At 42.9% G+C, this 14,516-nt stretch overlaps 1 protein-coding gene across 3 annotated transcripts in view; it reads right to left on the bottom strand.

The window, feature by feature from the left end:
- Nucleotides 1-2,701: 2,701 nt before the first annotated feature.
- The window catches only part of TBX5 (T-box 5), a 50,668-nt gene continuing 38,853 nt past the window's right edge, over nucleotides 2,702-14,516 (bottom strand). For all 3 annotated transcript variants that reach the window (XM_008067858.1, XM_008067856.1, XM_008067857.1), the window contains one exon: nucleotides 2,702-4,850. In XM_008067858.1, the coding sequence (XP_008066049.1) occupies nucleotides 4,276-4,850 (575 nt within the window). In that variant the 3' untranslated portion in view covers nucleotides 2,702-4,275. The remainder of the gene's footprint in view (nucleotides 4,851-14,516) is intronic.

Here is a 14,516-nt window from a genome sequence, read left to right on the forward strand (position 1 = left end):
GATATGAAAGCTGTCTCCAATTTTGCATGATTAAAACAAATCATGATACACTTCCCAGTAAATTATGCCTTGTGTACAACTCTGATTATTAAAGCAGAATTATCAGATTAAAGGATTCACACATTAAGAGTTTTGATATATTTTGCAAACTCTACTCCCAAAAGTTTTATCACATTTTTATCCCAATCAGCAGTTTATGAGATTTTCTATTCTCTCCTTAGCAATGAGTATCAATATTTTTAAAATATGCACTTACTAGGTGTATATTCATTTATTAAAATCTTTCTTTTTAAGCATTTATTGAGCACCTACTCTATTAAGTAATTTGCTGGAGTTTTTTTTTTTTTAATTTGCTGGATATTTTCACAGTAGTTATCTCACTTACACTCACAACAGTTCTTTGAAGTAGGTAGAATATCTCCTTTTAATAGAGAAGGAGGCTAAGGCTTAAACTAACTTAGGTACCATGCTAAACTCTGTCACATACCACTGTCACATACACTCTGTGTGAGCTGGGGAGGATAATTTTCAACCTCTCAGAGCTCGAGGATACAAGAAACTGTCTCTCTTGAAGTTTAATCTGCCTCATAACTTTGAGTCCCACACTCTAGTGGACCAGGAAGCCCGGAGGATGCTGGAATACTCCTCTCCCAAGAACAAAGAAGCCTGCCAGCTCACAGATCCAGAATCTGTCCTCTGCAGTTGTGGGAACTAACAGGAAAAGAGCTTACTAAATTAGTAGGTCCTTCACAAGTAAGGGTATCTACCACATATGGTAGGACCTTCACACATATTTGCTGAATAAATGAATGAAAGTGAACTAAGTTCTCATCCCTCCATCACAATTTCAACCTCAGAAACTTTGTACAAGCTGCTTTCTCTGTCTGAAATGGTTTTCCTCCCAACTTTTTACCTGATTAATTCCTTCTCATCATTAGAGCTCCTCTCAAAAATTAGCTCCCCCAGACCAGGTTACGATCCCTTGTCTTATTTCTTTATGAGATTGTGCACGCTGCCTTCACAGTTCTTTCCACCACTGCAATCCATCGATGATGCAAGCGATCTAAGGGTTGTCTCTCTCACTAAACCATAAGTTCCAGGAGGACACAGTCCCTGTCACCTTTTTCATTGCTGTGTCCTCAGTACAAACCACATGTCCAGTCCACAGCAAGCATCTACTAAATATTGTACAGGAATATAATAATTTGTGTTGTGTTCCTTAACATCAACCCAATGATAAAACTACATGAACATTTGAGTATTACATCCTTTGGATTCAGTGAAAAGATCCATTATAACCATTGTTTGGAGCCCAAAGAGGTTAACCTGTAGCTATTAAGAAATGACAGCGTTCCTTTTCTGACCTATGAAACCTGCTGCGAACACGTTTTTAATATTTTCCAATGGTAGCAACTGTTTGAGTAGCAGGGCTGGGGGCATAATTCAGTATTTAGATGTTGGGCTTCTGAAGAATAAGACTGTCGTGTAGAGTTGGCAAAATTAGTTACAAAGGTAATTACTTCAGAGGCAACTTTCTTTAAAAATTGAACCCATCAAAAAAAATCTACTTTAGAGTACAGTCAGAATTTGCTCAGTGAAACTTTGCTAATTCAGTCCCTTGGGCAATAGAAAAGCCACTGACCTAGTTTTGCCATTGCACTTGAAAGAAGCTGAATTGTCATTTCTTTATAATTAATTCACACTTCTCAGGGATTCTTTGCCTGGGAAAGGTCCCAGGGGGACCTGATTAAATTAATAATTTGTAATCAACAAGCCAATTGTTTCTTTTTCAAGAGGCTATGACATATTTGATGGCTTTTGATAATTTGAGGGATGCAAGCACCCAAATTATAAAAACAGGAAAAAAAACCCCAAAAACCTGCAGCACTAAGTTACTCACCAATTTGCAGCTCTGGTCTGCCCCATATGTGTTACAGAGGACAAACTCATACATCCTAAACGCATAAACTTTAAGTAAATATCTGATCTATTGATCCATAAAGTTATTTGCATTGGGATCCCCAAAACACCTGGTTCCAACAATTAATTCAGAGAAAGAAATTCTTCAGAACTTCAACATCTAATGAAATGTTGTCATATAGTATGGTCAATATCATTTTTAGATCAGTTGGAATTGCAAAAGAAATTTTTCCCCCATCGTACTCAGCAATCTATCACAGAAACAAAGAACAGAGTATGACATGTTTTCATTCGTAAGTGGACTCTGAGCATTTACCATAATACTATAAGAAAGGGATTGGCAGTAGTGAGATACTGCCAGGGTGGATGGTGGGGAGGAGAACACAACATCAATAAGGGTACCTGATCTCAAACCAGGCAAAGTGGGAACCAAAGAGAGGCCCAAACTTTACCTGTATGATGACCACTTATCTACCTAATCCTGAAATGTACCCCATATCTTTAAAATAAAAATTTTTTTAAAAAGCATTTTTTTCCCAGCACCAACACAAATTCAATTAAAACAGATAACTTCATTCAAGGAACAGATACCAGGGGATAAGTACATTCAACTCCATCACACTCAAGCACAATGGGTCCTAAATACCCTTGAGATAGCAAAAGAAAGCAGCTGGGGTGAAAAATTCACACACCAGACAACTCCTTCCTGTTTCCTCCACCAAATATCCCCTTTATGCAGTCGCTAGAAAGAAAAGAAAAAAATGGGTGTTCAAGTTCCTTGTACTTTTTTAAGCACATGGTATTTATTAGGCATTAATTGGCACACAAATATAAGGCACGGGTACTTAATTCTCACCCTCCCCCCCATAGCAACATAAAAAGACGTAGTTGCATAAGGACACTCACGTACAAACATGCTCACGCTCTCTCACGTACTTGGACATACTCAGTCTCACATCTTACCCTGTTCTCTTTATTAGGGTCTGTTTAAAAAAAAACACTTTTTAATCAAAAAAGCAAAGGACATTCGAAAGAAAGGAAAGAACACACAAACTTGGTTTTGAGTATCAATAAAATTAAAAGCTCTTGGCCAGCTCCCACGCTGGATTTCATGTTATTACTTAATTAGAATTCCTATTTATAAATAAATAGTACCAGTAAAATATTACATCTGAAGAACCCTACCATAACACTTTACTTACACACTTTTTTTAATACTGTTTTCTGCTTTCAATAAACACAGTTCGGTGCCGGCATTTGGTGTTGGCATGAGTTCTTTGGACAGGCATCGTCGGTGAGCACGTCTTGCCCCTTCTCTAAGAATTGAGGGTTTTCCTTGGCATCCCATTTGGGTCGTCGGCGATGGAGGTTTGAAGGCTTGGGGCTGGCTTTGTTTTTTATCTGGAAGAATATTTATTTTGGCTTTTTTTCCCCCCACAACTCTTGTCAGCACAGCAGAGCTTGCGCCCTGCTTATCACAGTCCTGCCCATGTGTAAATCAGGGCTTTTTAAGTTTTCCTAAGCAAGCTTTCCGGACAGGAAACTATAGGCCACATTTCAGCGACAGACACAGAGCTGGGAAGACGGTAGGACTGAGTAAGATATGGTGCCAGACGGAGTCGACGTTATCCTGACTTCGTTGGTAAGTAGAAGCAAAACCGAGCACCATGATGCTGGGTAAGGCAGGGCAAAATGGAGAAAAATTAGGGACATAGGGAGCCTTTTCAGAAACATCACATGGCAGAGGTAGGTACTCTTCTTAGTCAAGGGGAAGGGCGATGAGTTTAGGTTTAAGGGCTGGTTTATTTGAAGGGAATCTCACAAGTACATATTTTGAAATGTACTTGCCTCAGATGTCCCCCAAATAAGGGACTGGGTCCCGTTAAGAAAATTGAAAAAAAAATATATTATTATTTTTTATATAACAATGTCAACATTAACACCAAGACAGGGGAAGACTCCAACCACACACTAGGATAAAAACACTCAATGAAGCAAAACTTTCTAGATCCCAAAACAAGGAATCGGGGAGGACATGCAGGGGTGGTGTGATGAATGTGGCTGGTTAATGAGTGTGGTGTCATGGTGCAGAGAGTGGGACTCATCTTTTTCTAGTTTTTTGTTTGTTTGTTTTTTAGGTTTTGAGGAACAAACCGACAAGGTCACATTTTTTGAATTGTAGTTTCAAGCTACTGATTAGATCAGCAACTGGCGGCCTTGAGTGCCTGCGTGAACATTGGGTGAAATGAAAGATCTTGTCCGTGGGGTTCTCTTGGCTACTGTCTCTCTCCTTCTCTCTCTCTCTCTCTCTCTCCTCCCTCTTGAGCAAGTGTCTGTTGTGAAGTGGGTCTCACTTTAGCTATTCTCACTCCACTCCGGCACCATGCCAACTCCGTGCACAGAGTGATACTGGTGTGGAGACAGGGTCCTTGGCACGCCGTGAGAGTAGAGAAACTCAGGGGGCTGAAGGGTGCCGGGAGACTGGAGACCAGTCTGAGGCCCACACTGCCTGACCACAGGCTGGTGGGCCACGGAGGTCTGGTGCTGGAACATTCCCTCTCCAAGCTGTGGGGAGCCATGGTTGGCCATGCCAGCCAGCCGGGGCACCAGGGGCCCCGAGGTGAAGTGAGCTGAGAAGTGCTGGTAGGGTAGCCTGTCCATGGGCTGCACAGTGGTGACCGTGCAGCTGCTGTAGGAAGGCATGCTGGGCCACGTGTTGCAGCTGATGTCCTCTAGGCTGGGCACCGGCTCGCTGGGGGGCGCAGAGCTGGCATACATGCAAGCCTGCCGCTGTGCTGACTCTGTCCTGTAGGAGGCACTCAAGCCCTGCTGCTGGGGGTAGCTAGAGCGGTAGAAGGATTCGTCTTCACTGGGTGATGTCTCCATGTAGGGCTTCTTATAGGGATGGTCTGTTGTGGAACATTCTTCATCTGTAAAGACACAAGGAAGAGACCAATGAGGCCAGGAGGAGGTGCCAGACAGCTAAAAGCAGAGACAGCCATTTGGCCAAAGGACTGAAGAATCGAGCCTGAGACAATGTTAGCTCCAACTAACATGCTGAAAAAAACAAAGGGTGGACTGTAATGGTTAGGACTTCGGGCTATGGAGCTCTAAGCATACAATTTGACCTTTCTGAGTTCAATTTCTTCATCTGTAAAAGAGAAGGGGTAGTAATAGCACTTCCTGCAAAGGGCAGTGATAGGGAATTAAATGGGAAAATATATATTCAGCACTTAGTCCAGAGCCTGGACTCAATAAATAGCAATTATCCAGGGGTGATAATTCCAGAGAGGCTGATCCTAGAGGATCCCTTGAGACCAGGAGTTTGAGACCAGTTTGGGCAATATACGAAGACCTCGCCTCAAAAAAAAAAAGCCAGAAAAGAAGAACAAACAAATAGCCGGCTCGGTGGCTCAGCCTGTAATCCTGCACCTTTGGGAGGCTGAGGTGAGTGGATTGCCTGAGCCCGCGGGTTGGAGACCCGCCTGGACAGGCGAGACCTCATCTCCACAATAAATCAAAGAATCAGCCAGGCGTGGTAGCGCACGCCTGTAATTCTGGCTACTCGGAAGGCTGAGGTGGAAGGATCGCCGGAGCCCAGCAGGTTGAGGCTGCGGTGGCTGGGAGTGGTCACTGCACTCCAGTCTGGGCAACAGAGTGAGACTCCGACTCAAAAAAAAAAAGAAAAGAAAAGAAAAACAAACAAATAAATAAATCGCAAGTAATATCCTTTTTTCTCTTCCCCAGCATGTAAATGCCATGAAGGCAGGAGGCAGGATATTGCTTGTCTTACCCATCACTATCTTCCTAGAACCTGGTACTACTACTAATAACAACAGTAGTATCAAAATAACAATAAAAGCAAACATGTATAGTGTTTACTCTGCCTAGCCCTGTTCTAAGTACTCTCCATAAGGTAACCCATTTAATCTTCACAATAACCCCATGACGTGAGTTTTACTATTATCTCATTTTTTAGATGAGAGCAAAAAGACACAGAGAGATCAAGAAGCTTGCCCGGGGTCTCATATTGCTGATAAACAGTGGAGCCAAGATTAGAATCCAAGTAATCTGACTGCAAAGTCCTTGCTTTTCAATGTCATGCTACATTAAGAAGATATGCAATAAATATTTGTGTGATGGATGGATGGATGAATGGATGGATGGATGGATGGACGGATGGACAGACAAATGGATGAAAAAATGGACGGGAGCTTGAATGAATCCTCAAATCTTTTCATAATTCCTCATTCGGCAGGTACCCAGTTAATATTTGTTGAGTTGGTACAAATTAATGTGTTACTGTTTCTTTGTTAAGCAATTCACTCTGTCTCTGAAAGAGGGTTTCCCTTAACTGCTTTTGGGTTCATTGGCCCCTTTGGAAACTAACGAAAGTGCTGGGCTCTTTCCTAGTAAACTATAATGAAACACGATGCTTTGAAAATTGCACACACATATAAAGTTTTGCACATAATTTCAAGAAATTCAAGGAGTCCCTGAAACTCAGGCACCAGGTTAAGAAACCTAGACGTGACTGTGGTTAAATCTGGCTCTTCTACTTAGTATCTGTGTGATATCAGCAAAGTATCTACCCTCAGAGACTCATTTCCATCATCTTTGAATCAAAGTTAGTAATACTTACCTCACTGGGGGGCTAAGAATTAAGTAAAACTGAGCATGTAAATCTCCTGGTATCCATCATTGAGAACAGCTCTTGTTGCAAGAGTAACACCATCACTCAATCTTATGGCAGATATACCTACAATAACACCCTCAAGCTGTTCCCTTCAAGTGAAGCAATATTTGGGAATAAGTACCAAGGTATAAACCTCAACACAGACACATTCCTTAGCTGGAATTTTACCCTACAGACCAAAAATTTTCTTTCCTTATCTTCCAATATCAATAATGTTTCTATTCAATTTCTAACCAATAAATGTTATGAAATTATGTCTTAACATTAAGATATAATTAATACATGGGTGCATCCGTGTGACTTACTGTGATGGCTATGAGGGTAGGATGCTGAACAAAATAATGAGAGCGAATAATTGTGGATATCATATATTGAGCATCTACTAAGTGACCTTATTCCAATCTCATAGTAATTCCTCAAGGTATCCGCTGTCATTCCTGTTTCACAGAGGCAGAAACTGAAGCTCAAAGAAGTTGCCTGCCCAAGATCACACAGCTGAGAAGGAACAGAAGTTGTAATCCAAGACAGATCTGACTTACTTTGTCTATCACACCTTGCATCTAGCTTTCTAGACTTCTAATATCCAGTACCACTCACCCTGTCAATTGGTAGATATTTACTGAGCCCCTCCCAAGTGCTAGGTACTGTGCCAGGTGCTGGAGATAGAGTGGTGAACAAGGTGGATGTGATCCTGTTCTCAGTACATGTCCTCAGTCCCCATGCCATACTACCTTGAGCAGTACGCGGAGAAGGCTGACACCATGACTTAGAGGTGGCCCTCAGATATAAATCTTCAAGTAAGTCATTCACACAACAATAAATCCTTTGGGTTTGGATTGGTTTGTAGAACATCCCCTCAGCCCAGGTAGACTAGCTTGGGTTTGGGTTCAACCAGTCACCTCCATTTGCATCCTTCTCCAAGTGACACCCACAGTTAAGCAAAAAATATCCCACAAACAAAACCTTTCTAGGTTAGGGTTGCACTCACTTAACAGCAAGGAAATTTATTTTCAGCTAGACTCTTGGGGACACATCTGGGACCCATAGGATGACCAAAAAATGGTACCAAAAAAAAGGGGGAAAAACACTCTTTCAGGTGTTCTATCTACATCATGCCAACCATCCAGATGTTTGAAGACATCCAGATGAGTGAGTAGCCACATTTTTCACCTTTCAACTGGATTTTTTTTTTTGCTACATTCAACTTGTTTTTGTCCTCACCACCTCCTCCCTTGATTCCTTCTCTTCCATTCTTCCTTCCACCCCCTAGATTCATAAATCTGAATGTTTCCATTGTTGCTGGAATCATAACCTTTGGGTTTTCCATTTAACCAGGGCGTTCCTCTATTCAATAATAGAAAGTACAGCTGCAGGGTACCCTTGGCAAGAGAAAAAAAAAACAAGGCAAACTAACCATTCTCAAGTTTCTGATCCCCTTCCAGATTTGTTACAAGTAAAAAAGAATAATAAGAAAAAGGCCGGAACACATTTTGGAAAATCGTAAAATTATACATTCCAGTCTTTAATACCCCAAAGATCTAATGCAGAATGTTAAGAAAAACTCAATGTTGGCTTATTGATGAAAGCAGGTCTTGAGTATTCTCAAATTCTTCTCAGGCCTCATCACATTGTAAAGAAATTCCAAAGCAAGGATCCAAATTTCAGGTCAGTCATGATAAATGCTCTGGATGTGATCTCTGTGTTTATTTTGGTTATGGCTTGGTTTCTTTCTTTTTATTGGGAGCCCAATAACTGTTCAACAGCAAAGACCTTTCTCCAGCCAAGTCATGATTAGTTTTCAGGGTTGGGGAACAGGCTACAGTCAAGTGTCAGGTCTCCTGATGAGATGAGTCCACAGCTCCACTTCAGAAAGTGGTAACTTAAGAGTGATCAATTATATTTCAACTATTCTGAACCCAACTGAGTCCCTTGGATAACAATAAAGATATTCCTAATTCTAACCATTCATGGCATAGGACTGTGAAAAACACTGGTCCTTTGGATTTTTTTCTCGATATTTTTATTCTGGATAAAGTGACCTTAGTGATGAATCCAGAACACAGACATTAAGTCAAGGAAGTTATGCTCAGGTGGCCATGGATGAGTCACTGGCCCATTTCATTCTCAGTCTTGACTGTAAATAGGGATAATATCTCAATTTTTTGAGAGATTTAATCGAGATAATACTAAGGGCAGTCTAGCTTCTGTCTGTCTTCTCTGCGCTTAAAGTTAAATGTTCAAATTATATCTGTCCAAGTAACCTGGGTCTACTCTGTTTTCCTTTTTTCTCTATTGAAAAACTGGACAGATGGCTCTCTGAAGGTCACTGAATACTTGAAGGTATCTGGGTGGATTCCAGAGCCTGAAAGCTCACAGAGCCACTTTCAAATCACTAATCCTGTTGAGCAAATATTGTTGCAGTTCCTAAATGAGTCATTTCCCATGATTTAGTTTATTTAGATGAAAGATTGTTGAGTCTTCACAGAGACCTTAATGCTCAGAGTGGTGAATGGCCACTTTCTAGCTGAGCGACCTTCAGCAAGGTAAGGGGGAGTGCTATAAGTTAGGCCTTCTAACTCACCAAATAGTGCTCATACTGACAGATAGCCCTAGGCTTTCTGTTTTCATGTAACCCTGCATGCTCAGCCAATATGAAAAGGTAGCAATCCTTGACCTTTGTGTATGAATGGGCAGAAGGATGAACGGATGAATGAATGGATGGGTGGGTGGGTGGATGGTTGGACAGGTGAGTGGGTGAGTAGGTAGATGAATGGGAGAGTGGGTGGGTAGGTGGGTGGATGGATGGATGGATGAATGGAGGGATGACCCTTTGTGGATGGATGGATGGGTGGGTAAGTGGATGGATGGATGGATGACCCTTGTGGATGGATGGGTGGATAGGATGAGCGGGTGAGTGGATGAATGGGAGGATGGATGGATGAATGGCCTTGTGGATGGATGGGTAGGTGGGTGGGCAGATGGATGGATAGATGAATGGATGACCCTTGTGGACAGATGGGTGGGTAGGTGAATGGATGAATAGATGGACAGATGGATGATGGACAGACAATTAGATGGGTGGGTGGATGAGTAGGTGAATGGAAAAGTGGAAGGATGGATGGATGGATGGATGGGGGATGGGTGAATGGGCAAGTGGATGAATGGATGGGTGGATAGATGGATGGATGGATGGATGGATGGATGGATGGATGGATGAACGGATAAATAGATGAATGGACAGGTGGAAGGTAGGTGGATGGATGGGTGGATGAGTTTTTTGGTGCCCCTATGCTCTTAGCTCTTAGGATAAAATAAAAAGGGCTATCATGGCATTGTGGAAAGATTCTCAACTAGAAATCAAATATCTACAATCTGAAATCATTAAATTTACTTCCTGGTCTATTATCTGTCTACCCTAGTGAGAACACAGGTTTCATGGGAGCAGAGCCCTTTTCCATCTTGTCCTCTTCTTATCCCAAGCACCATGCACAGTGCCCAGTACACATTAAATGCTCAATAAATAATTATGTGTCTGACGAATCCATCCTAGATCTGCCACTCATCAGCCACAAAGAATCTAACCCACTCTCTTGGTCCTCCATTTGCCCCCTGTAAAATGGGGATGGGGAAAAAAAGATGTGAAATTGCTTTCGAAAACATACTGCGCTGAGAAAATGTCCCCCACAAGGCCCCTTTCCATATCCAATTCCTCTTTCCCTCTCGATCCCTGACTTTCTTTTGAATAGCCAATTCAGTAAATGACTTTGCCAAAGTTTTTATTTGGGTTACTTTTGGTTTCCAGTGGGAGAAGGGGTGAGAGTCAGGTTAGGAGGGGGAGAGACAGACAAGTGCTGTCCCAGGCCCTGGGGCCCTGGACTTGATTGAGTGGCATTGATAAAAGAACCTTCCCAGCTTTTTTGGCTCAATCCATTGGGAGAGATAGTTTGGAGACAGCTGGTTCCAAACACAAGGAGCCCTCTGGCCTGCCTGGCCCCTTGACTCCTGGGCTCATTGGAAAGGAGACAGACAATAAGGGGAAGTCAGATAGTGGGGCAGGCAGGGGCCAGGGGTGCGGGGGGAACCACCCATGGAGTTATCACTTAACGGGAATCCCAACTGGAAGGAAACCTCGGCTGATTCCTTATCACTCTACAGTGTGAAGGCTGATGATGAATTGCTATTTGTTGTCTCCCGGACAGGACAGGCAGAGCTTGGCTGGAATGCTCCCTGTTACTGGGGGCTCCCTTTTGGGAATGGAGGGAGGTGAGAAGGGCAGAGGTTTCTAGAAAGGTGAGAAGGCTTCTCCATGGTGCACACCACATACACCCCAAGTCCACAAGCCTCAGTGTGCATCTCGGGCCAGGCCACTCATGGGCTGGGTGACTTTGAGCAAGTTCCTCAATCTCTCCAAGCCTCAGTTTCTGAATCCCTGTGAAAAGGGGGCAATTCTTCACCTCCTTATCTCCAACCAGTCATTAAGTCCCGATTTCACCTACATCTCCAGTGTCTACCCACACCCTGGTCTAAGTCACCATCTCATGCCTCAGACCCTACAAAAGCGTCTCAACAAGTCTCTGGTGTCAATTATAGTCTCTTCCTATCACAGCACAGTGACTGCTTCAAAACAAAACAACACTCAGTCATGTCACCCAGGGGTTTGAATCCCTTCAATGGCAGCCATCCATTGGTGTTAGGATAAAATCCAGAGTCCTTTATTAAAACAGCTTATGAGGCTGGCATCATGCAAGTCCCTGTCTCTCTCCTTCTCTCTCTCTCTCCTCGGATCTCAGCTTCAAAACCTACCTGCTTTCCCACCTTAACTGAGACTACAGTTTGATATTCACTAGCACATTGCACACCTTCATAGCATTACAGTTTTAATTAAACAATTACATAATGTCTTGTGTAATGTTTGACCCACTTGTGACAGTGTGAGCTTCATAAGAACAGGGCAGTGGCTACCAGACGTCCACTGAGCACACATGGGTGCCAGGAACTGTTCTAGGTGCTTTCTGCAAATGAGTTCGTCTCATCACAACCCTACTGGGCAGGCACTGTTGTTACCCCCATATAGCACAAAAGGTAGTTGAGGCCCAGAAAGGGGAAAAAACTTGCTTGTGATCACAGAGCTGCAAAGTGTCAGCTACTGTGATAATTTCTGCAATGGGTCAGCTCCCAGCTCCATCTCCCCTAGTGGCCACCCCAAGTAGGTCTTAGGTTCATGGAGGATCCCATAAACACCCCCATGAAAGCCAACCGCTCACATCACCTAAGGGGTCTGTGAACCTCGCATTCAAAGTCTTTCTGCTACCTCCTCCAGGAATGCATGTATAAGGATGCTGCTGTAAATATTGAACCTAAAAGGTACCTTGATTCTTTTTAACTTCTTCCTGCCCTTCTTTTGGTCTGGCATTAATTTAATCGACAGAGCTCTCTAATTCAAACCTGGTGAGCTCTTAATCAGCGTATTTGACTCAGTCTCAAAATCAGATCTCTAGTGGAAGATGAAATTTTAAGATTATAGCTGATAAGGAAAGGAAACAGAGACAGTACAGAGTGATGGTTAAGGACACAGCTATAGAGTTTGCAGATCAGGCTTAGGTTTAGATTCTACCTTCAAGAACACCACTGGCATATTCTTTTAACCTTTCTGAGTCTCAGTTTCCCCATTGGCAAAGTCAGTTAATAACAGCACCTACTGAATCATGTTATTGAAAAGACTTGGTCTGGGACCTAGGAAGGGCACCCTTAAGCATAATATAAAACAGAACCTTCACGCAGGGATGTGTGTCCCATAGGACACTCTTAACCTTATGCTCATGCCTAAAGAGGCAGACATATTTGCAGGCATCTGGTCTCCAGTCCATCCGGCAGCGGACGTGCTGGGAGTCGGGCCAGGGCCTGTTGGGTGATATTGTTCAGGCCTTCAAGATTCAAGGAGTTTGGATAGACTTCAGGTAAGTCTGGAAGTCAGGCCTCATCCAGTTCAGCTCTCAGTCCCATATTTAAACAATGACAGCTCTTCCCTCCTTCAAAATGCAAGATTGGTAAATGTCAAACAGTCAAACTGTGTTTCCCCCATTGTTTCTTGGTAGGGAGTTTTTCTTTCTAAAGGTCCAGGCACTGGGCACTGGACTTACAAAGGCTTATGTTGACCTACAGAAGCTGCGAGGTTCAACAGGTCATGCTGAAGACTACGATATGGGTCTTTCAGAATAAAACAGTTATTACTTACTGAGTCGGCCCTGAGCCAACACAAGATGTGTGTGATTGTTGATATCTTTATACCAAGCCTACGAGATAAGTCCACCATGAACGTAAATCTACAAAGTAACTTGTCCCTACTTACAAAACTTTGAAATGGCAAAGGTGGAATTCATCCTGTGTGTCTGATTCTGCAGACCACAGATGCAAGCTCTAGGTTCCTCTGTCTCCTCTGTGTGTGTCATCTCAAGCTGGTCACCTACAGAAGTGGCTTGTATTCACTTCCTTCTGGGACTCACCTACTGGAGTGATATCTGCCGCTTACCCAATCATGGCTACCACGAACGGGGCACTCATCAAAGTATCAGATGCTCTAGGAAACTTATCTTCATTTACAAAGTGGGAAACTGAGCCTCAAAGAGGCTAAGACACCTGCATAAGGTCACACAAGAAGCGGGCAGCAGAGTTAAGATTCTAACTCACGTCTCTCTGTCCCTATGACCTGCACTCTCCAGAGTGCCTGTCTTCAGCTCACACGGAGCAATAGTTCTAGCGGACTGCAATCAACCATACCACCTGCCAACCACTTCCATTCTGGCTCACAAAAAGAGCCACTAGAACTTTTCTTTTTTAGCATAGACCCTTTGGACTCAAATGACTTAGGAAAAAATCATTTATCATTTGGCAAAGAAAACTATGGAGTGTGTTGCCACCAGCTTAGCAGATTTATACAAGGGATAAGAAGGGGAAAAATCAGTTGCGATATGTGTGTGTGTGTGTGTGTTGGTTTTGATTAGGAAAGAAAAAAGGAGCTCAGAATCCACCTGGGAGAAACCCTGGCACACATATCAGAGAGGCATTTACAGTTACGAGGAAGCTTTCTACAACATGGATGGCTGTAATATAACCAGGACCACTGGAACCAACCTCCTTGCCTACCAGTACGGGTGGCAAAATAAACTGTTTTATCCTTTCCAGTCAATTCCTCCTTTTTAGCAGTTAAAAATAAAATGAGGCAGCCTAGGTTCACAAAAATATATATAAAACATATTCTAAAGCATTAAAAAAGCAAGTTGCAAAGTATATTCAGTAGTTTCATCTATGTTAAAAGTAAAAAAATAAAACAAAAAATAAAAATAAGGCCAGTCACAGTGGCTCATGCCTATAATCTCGGCACTTGGGGAGGTTGAGGCCGGAAGTTCGAGACCAGCCTAGGCAACATAGCTAGACAGCATCTCTACAAAGAATCAAAACATGAGCCAGGCATAATAGCATGCCCCTGTATTCCCAGCTACTCAGGCGGCTGAGGTAGACAAATCACCTGAACCCAGGAGGTTGAGGCTACAATGAACTGTGATCTTGCCACTACACTCTAGCCTGGGCGACAGAGTGAGACTACAACTCAAAAAAAAAAAAAAACTGTACCCCACAAAACCATAATAAAAAATACTGATTAATGAAAAAAAAATCAAAAAATAAAATGAAATAAATAAATAAATAAATAAATAGCCGGGCTCGGTGGCTCAGCCTGTAATCCTGCGCCTTTGGGAGGCTGAGGTGAGTGGATTGCCTGAGCCCGCGGGTTCGAGACCTGCCTGGGCTGCGAGACCTCATCTCTACAATAAGTCAAAAAATCAGCCGGGTGTGGTAGCACATGCCTGTAATTTCGGCTACTCGGAATGCTGAGGCGGATGGA

Source organism: Carlito syrichta, unplaced genomic scaffold (assembly GCF_000164805.1).
Source record: "Carlito syrichta isolate Samal-C Ts95f unplaced genomic scaffold, Tarsius_syrichta-2.0.1 Scaffold309794, whole genome shotgun sequence".
NCBI lineage: Eukaryota > Metazoa > Chordata > Mammalia > Primates > Tarsiidae > Carlito > Carlito syrichta.